Consider the following 6,691-nt stretch of genomic DNA (forward strand, 5'->3'; position numbering starts at 1 on the left):
GTAAGTTTCAGAAACATTGCTGTGCTGTACTATACACTACTGTACCAGTGGGCTGGACTGTTGGTACTTAAAACGGGAGGAATGAGACAGAATATATATCTATTAAACAGTCTGTTCCATACCCACTTTCTCTGCTTACCTCATGTCAAAATAAAAGTCCCCCACAAGTTCTTCCTTTTTTTGTGCACACATGCCATGCTTTTATTTTGACAAGAGCAGCTATACTCAGTGGTGTCATGTTCAGTCTCCTCCTCCTCTCCTTCCTCTTCCTCCTTCACCTTTATTGAGATAGCATCCTCTTCCTCTCTAAAATGTTCTTCCTCTTCTTTCACTGTAATATCCTCCTCTTCTTTAGCAGGGGAGTAGCTAAGTTCATGGTTGGGGATGTTAGCTAATTAGTGACTAGCATCAGCGATTAGCATTAGTGCTAGGCTGAGTATCAATCTCAACAAATAGAACAATAAAATTAAGTTGAATTTAACTAGTAGATACGTAAACAGAATTGTGTTCAAAACACTCAGATTAATATATCCAAAATGTTCTAAAGAACTTCAATGTTTCGGTTTTATATTAGCTAGCAAGCTACCGAGGTGGTTGAATCAGTAGCTTTGTTGTTGTTGTTGTTGTTGAAGAAGCATCTTTTTCTATGGTATAATGGTGGTCCGCAAACAAACCTTTAGGGTGTTTGCCGCCACCTAATGTGCTGGAGTGTGTGGTCAATCATGGTTTACATGAGCTCTACATTGATATACTGTATACAATAAATATGAATAAATAAATCAATATTTTTTACCTTTATTTAAACAGGAAGCCACCATTGAGACCAGGGTCTCTTTCCTGCACATAACATTTATAGACCAAATCTAATCAAAATCGGAAAGTACAAAACAAAGTAAAATACAGTTCAGACAATCCAGAAAAACAGTCACATTCCTCAGCAAATAGTTCCTCAATCAATATTGTATATTGCCCAAAAGTAACAAATTTAGGTAAAATCTTCATTTTATTTTCAAACAAAACGTTAGTTTTTCATGTATTTTATTAAAGAATAAAATGATATGTAAAAGTACAAAGAGAATCATGTGTTGATCAGAACAGATTTTTAATGAGTGAGTATTTTAAACATAAGGTTACAACAATATCAAGATATGCAGTTGGGTCTATACTGCGCCTACATTGTGTAACGATACATCATGTAGATGTACAGTACCAGTCAAATGTTTGGACACACCTACTCATTCAAGGGTTTTTCTTTATTTGTACTATTTTATACATTGTTGAATAATAGTGAAGACATCAAATATGAAATAACACTTATGAAATCATGTAGTAACCAAAAAGTGTTAAATAAATCAATATATATTTTATATTTGAGATTCTTCAAATAGCCACCCTTTGCCTTGATGACAGCTTTGCACACTCTTGGCATTCTCTCAACCAGCTTCATGAGGAATTATTTTCCAACAGTGTTGAAGGAGTTCCCACATATGCTGAGCACTTGTTGGCTTTGTTTCCTTTACTCTGCGGTGCAACTTGCATCCCAAACCATCTCAATTGGGTTGAGGTCGGGGGATTGTGGAGGCCAGGTCATCTGATGCAGCACTACATCACTCTCCTTCTTGGTAACATAGCCCTTACACAGCCTGGAGGTGTGTTGTGGGTCATTGTCCTGTTGAAAAACAAATGATTGTCCCAGTAAGCGTGAACCAGATGGGATGGCGTATCGCTGCAGAATGCTGTGGTAGCCATGCTGGTTAAGTGTGCCTTGAATTCTAAATAAATCACAGACAGTGTAACCAGCAAAGCACCCCCACACCATCACACCTCTTCCTCCATGCTTCACTGTGGGAACCCCACATGCGGAGATCATCCATTCACCAACTCTGCGTCTCACAAAGACACAGAGGTTGGAACCAAACATTTCAAATTTGGACTCATCAGACAAAAGGACAGATTTCCACCAGCCTAATGCCCATTGCTCGTGTTTCGTGGCCCAAGCAAGTCTGATCTTCTTATTGGTGTACTTTAGTAGTGGTTTCTTTGCAGCAATTCGAACATTAAGGCCTGATTCACACAGTCTGCTCTGAACAGTTGATGTTGAGATGTGTCTGTTACATGAACTCCGTGAAGCATTTATTCAGGCTGCAATCTGAGGTGCAGTTAACTCTAATGAACTTATCCTCTGCAGCAGAGGTAACTCTGCATCTTCCTTTCCTGTGGCGGTCTTCATGAGAGCCAGTTTCATCATAGAGCATGATGGTATTTGCGACTGCACTTGAAGAAACTTTCAAAGTTCTTGAAATTTTCAGTATTGACTGACCTTATGTGTCTTAAAGTAATGATGGACTGTCGTTTCTCTTTGCTTATTTGAGATATTCTTGCCATAATATGGACTTGGTCTTTTACCAAATAGGGCTATCATCTGTATACCCCCCCCTACCTTGTCACAACACAACTGATTGGCTCAAACGCATTAAGAAGGAAATCAATTCCACAAATGTACTTTTAAGAAGGCACGCCTGTTAATTGAAATGCATTCCAGGTGACTACCTCATGAAGCTGGTTGAGAGAATGCCAAGAGTGCGGAAGCTACAATCTATCTGCAACATTAAAGCTGATCTACCCTTTGGGGTAGAGTTTGGGAAACCTTCCTCTAACTGGATTTTACTTTTCTCAAAAGGAGAGCAGCGGTACGATACGATATACTTTGTCCATTTACATGGAAATTCATTTTGTGAAGTCAGAAAACAAATCCACAAACCCAATCCACTATAATACATGCAGTACGGAAAACACTGGAAAGTCAATACACAAGACACATTCAGAGTCTCTACGGCCTACTGATCCACCATGTATTGGACCTACATCTGTCCTATGTCCTACTGTTCAGCCTACATCTGTCCTATGTCCTTCTGTTCAGCAGCCTACATCCTTATCTCCTGTGTGTATTCTCATGTCTTTTCATGTGACCTAACTGGTTAAAACTCTTTCCACACTGGGAGCAGTGATGAGGCTTCTCTCCTGTGTGCATCATCTCATGTCTTCTCAGGTCCCCTAACCGGGCAAAACTCTTTTCACATTGGGAGCAGTGGTAGGGCTTCTCCCCTGTGTGTATTCTCTCATGCTGTTCCAGTTGTCCTTTCCGGTTAAAACTCTTTCCACACTGGGAGCAGTAATGAGGCTTATCTCCTGTGTGTGTCCTCCCATGTCTTTTCAGGCTCGCTAACAAGGAAAAACGATTTCCACACTGGGAGCATTGGAAAGGTTTATCGCCTGTGTGCGTCCTCTCATGGAATTTCAGGCACCCTGATGAGGAAAATCTCTGTACACACAGGGAGCATTGGTAAGGCTTCTCCCCTGTGTGTAATCTCTTATGCTCTTTCAGATGCCCTAAATGGGCAAACCTCTTTCCACACTTGGAGCATTGGAAAGGTTTATCGCCTGTGTGTATTCTCTCATGTTGTTTCAGGTCCCCTAACTGGTTAAAAACCTTTCCACAGTGGGAGCAGTGGCGTCGTCTTGCTGGTTTGGACGTCTCTGCTTCCTCTGAGTCTGGTCTTTCTCCTGCCAAAGACAGTGTTTATTTAAATAGAGACCTGAATGAAACCTCCACAACTCTCTTGCTAGGAGGTTGAATCCAAATCAGCCCTCCTTTGACCTGCAAATCACCAGCAGAGGGCAAACTATTTAAATACATTTTTACTTCCATTATGTTGGTAATGCTTACCAAATGGATCATATCACTAAAAGAAGCAGAGATCCCACGCTGGAACTTTGATATGTCCATAGAGTATATTATGCTCAACAATATATTGACAAATTAGCCTAATAAAAGTGTATATTTTCAATATTAATGTTAATATTTTTCAATATTAATAAATTTATGTAAGAAATGTTTTATTGAAATCAAAATACTAATCATACTACAGAGCAAGAGGCAAAGCTTAATATGACACCAATTCTCATCTTTCAATTTTTGCTTTTGTAGCACCTACAGATGAAACATTATGGAGTCTTAAAGGAGGCTTCACCTACAGATGAAACATTATGGAGTCTTAAAGGAGGCTTCACCTACAGATGAAACATTGTGGAGTCTTAAAGGAGGCTTCACCAACAGATGAAACATTATGGAGTCTTAAAGGAGGCTTCACCAACAGATGAAACATTATGGAGTCTTAAAGGAGGACTGTAGCATCTAATGATGAAACATTATGGAGTCTTAAAGGAGGACTGTAGCATCTAATGATGAAACATTATGGCGTCTTAAAGGAGGACTGTAGCATCTAATGATGAAACATTATGGAGTCTTAATGGAGGACTTTAGCATCTAATGATGAAACATTATGGAGCCTTAAAGGAGGCCTGTAGCATCTAATGATGAAACATTATGGAGCCTTAAAGGAGGCCTGTAGCATCTAATGATGAAACATTATGGAGTCTTAAAGGAGGACTGTAGCATCTAATGATGAAACATTATGGAGTCTTAAAGGAGGACTGTAGCATCTAATGATGAAACATTATGGGGTCTTAAAGGAGGCCTGTAGCATCTAATGATGAAACATTATGGGGTCTTAAACGAGGCCTGTAGCATCTAATGATGAAACATTATGGAGTATTAAAGGAGGCCTGGGTATGGATTAAATGTCCTGAGAATTACAGAGTAGGAAGCCAAGTCTAGAAAAAGGCTTTTCATTCAATCATATTTCAAAGCCTTTACAAAGGGCTTACAGAGCTGGTTCTTTCACTTACAGCTGTCTCCCAGTATTAGTTATGAAGATCAGATGTTAATGAAGCAATGAAGACCATATTGAAGTGTCTTGAGTTTTGTTTGCGTGTTCGACAGTCTTTTAAAGATAGGGGGATCACTGGGATAGACAGGTAACATCCATTACGTTTTTTAGTAAAAGTTTTTGTAAAACATCGTATCATCTTGAACATTTCACTCTAAAGCTAACTTTCATCAAGGTTTTATATGGTCTATAATTGGTTTCTCTGTTTTCATTGTCAGGATGGTTTTTCACCGTTACGATATCCGTAACATCCATAACTGTTGTGGATGGGATGGATATTGATGCATCAGATCTTAGCTTGTGCATTCACCACATTGAGTTTATTCTGAGATGTATTCTTCAGAGTTTTACCGAAGCAACTGTTGATATCTTGAAAATGATGTGCTGTTTGCTCAGTTTAACTTCTTGTGATCTAAAATATTTGTCATTCAAAATAAATGTGATTGAGAATAGCATTGACTCTGACATTCTTAATTATTCCTATTTAAAGCTACAAATTTAGGATATTAAACACTTCATTAGAATAGCTTCGAAAATACTCTTCATAACTTGAATTTGTCTTAATGCTTTTATGATATTTAAATGAGTAGGATTAGGTTTTTGGTCGTTTGGGTCGCAATGGGCCTTGCATGCATGCAATCATTTCTGTCTATATAATGCTTTGCTGAACTGTCTGTAAGACTACACATTAGTTCAACAACTACAGAGTTTGTGCCACTGTTTTTAAAATACTACTTACTGGTGTTAATCAGCTCTCCAGTCTCCTCTTCTTCCTCCAATGTGACAGTAATCTCCCCCTCCTCCTTCACTCCAAAAACTGCCTCTTCCTCTTTCACTCTGAAACCTCCTTCCTCTTCTTTCACTGTAATTTCTTCCTCTTCTTTCACTGTAACAGCTTCATCCTCTACTTCTTGTTTAACTGTAACAGCCTCCTCTTCCTCCTCCTCTTTCACGAGGGCTTCTTTCTCCGTCCAACAGACCTCCTCTTCTTTAGCAGGAGGAGAGTAGCGTAGTGAGTTCATGGTTGGGGATGTTAGCTAGCTAGTTAGCATTAGCCTAGTGTTAGTTAGCCAGATTTTTTAAAACATATATAGTCATTTAGCAGACGCTCTTATCCAGAGCGACTTACAGTTAGTGAGTGCATACATTTTTCATACTGGCACCCCGTCGGAATCGAACCCACAATCCTGGCGTTGCAAGCGCCATGCTCTCCCAACTGAGCTACAGGAGGCCAGATAACTAATAACGTAAATATGAAATCAAATGGAGTAACTGGTAAATACACAGACAGTGTGTTTAAAACACTGATGTTAATATACACAAAAATGGTCTAAAGACCTTCAATATTTTGGTTTTATGTTGGCTAGCACGCTACCGAAGTGGTCGAATTGCTGTTGTTGAAAAAGCGTCCCGTCCCGTCCACTAGAATATACGTCACGCAATAATCATCACCTGAAAGACTCACATCGCCATCTGCTGACTGTAGTGGGTAACACAGTTGAACAAAAACTATATTCTGGCAAACCATGGGCCTCATTCACCAATATCTACGTAAGAATTTTCTAAACTTTGTTCTTTAATAAACTCCCTAAGAAATGTTTAAGTCGGATTCATGACATGTTCTTAAACAACAGAATTGTTCGCACCTGTCTCCTTAGGAATGATGAATCCCACGTCTTCGTAATTGAAAGCGTGTGCCAGTTGTTCCTAATTAGCATTATTCCCATATAAGGACATGACACTTCAGGGCGGTGTGCAAGAAAAGTTGGAGAATGTCCAAAAGACGCACAGACGGTGGTGGTCCACCGATCACCAAACGAAAAAAGGAACTTCAGTAATTCTGAAATATAAATTCTACTGCAACAGGTAAAATGCCAAACGAGGCATAATATTTAGTAGTG

General features: G+C 39.3%; 1 protein-coding gene across 1 annotated transcript; it reads right to left on the reverse strand.

The window, feature by feature from the left end:
• Positions 1-1,087: 1,087 nt before the first annotated feature.
• On the reverse strand, positions 1,088-6,170 carry LOC311124340 (uncharacterized protein). The gene is made up of 3 exons (XM_084198502.1): positions 5,530-6,170; positions 2,594-3,564; positions 1,088-1,430 (listed from the first exon to the last, which is right to left on the reverse strand). The coding sequence occupies exons 1-2, from the start codon at positions 5,810-5,812 to the stop codon at positions 2,933-2,935; spliced, it is 915 nt and encodes a 304-aa protein (XP_084054628.1). The 5' UTR covers positions 5,813-6,170; the 3' UTR covers positions 1,088-1,430; positions 2,594-2,932.
• Between the last annotated feature and the right edge of the window lie 521 nt (positions 6,171-6,691).

The sequence above is a fragment of the Coregonus lavaretus genome (genome assembly GCF_964263955.1).
Source record: "Coregonus lavaretus genome assembly, contig: HAP1_SCAFFOLD_1784, whole genome shotgun sequence".
In the NCBI taxonomy this organism is placed as follows: Eukaryota; Metazoa; Chordata; class Actinopteri; order Salmoniformes; family Salmonidae; genus Coregonus; species Coregonus lavaretus.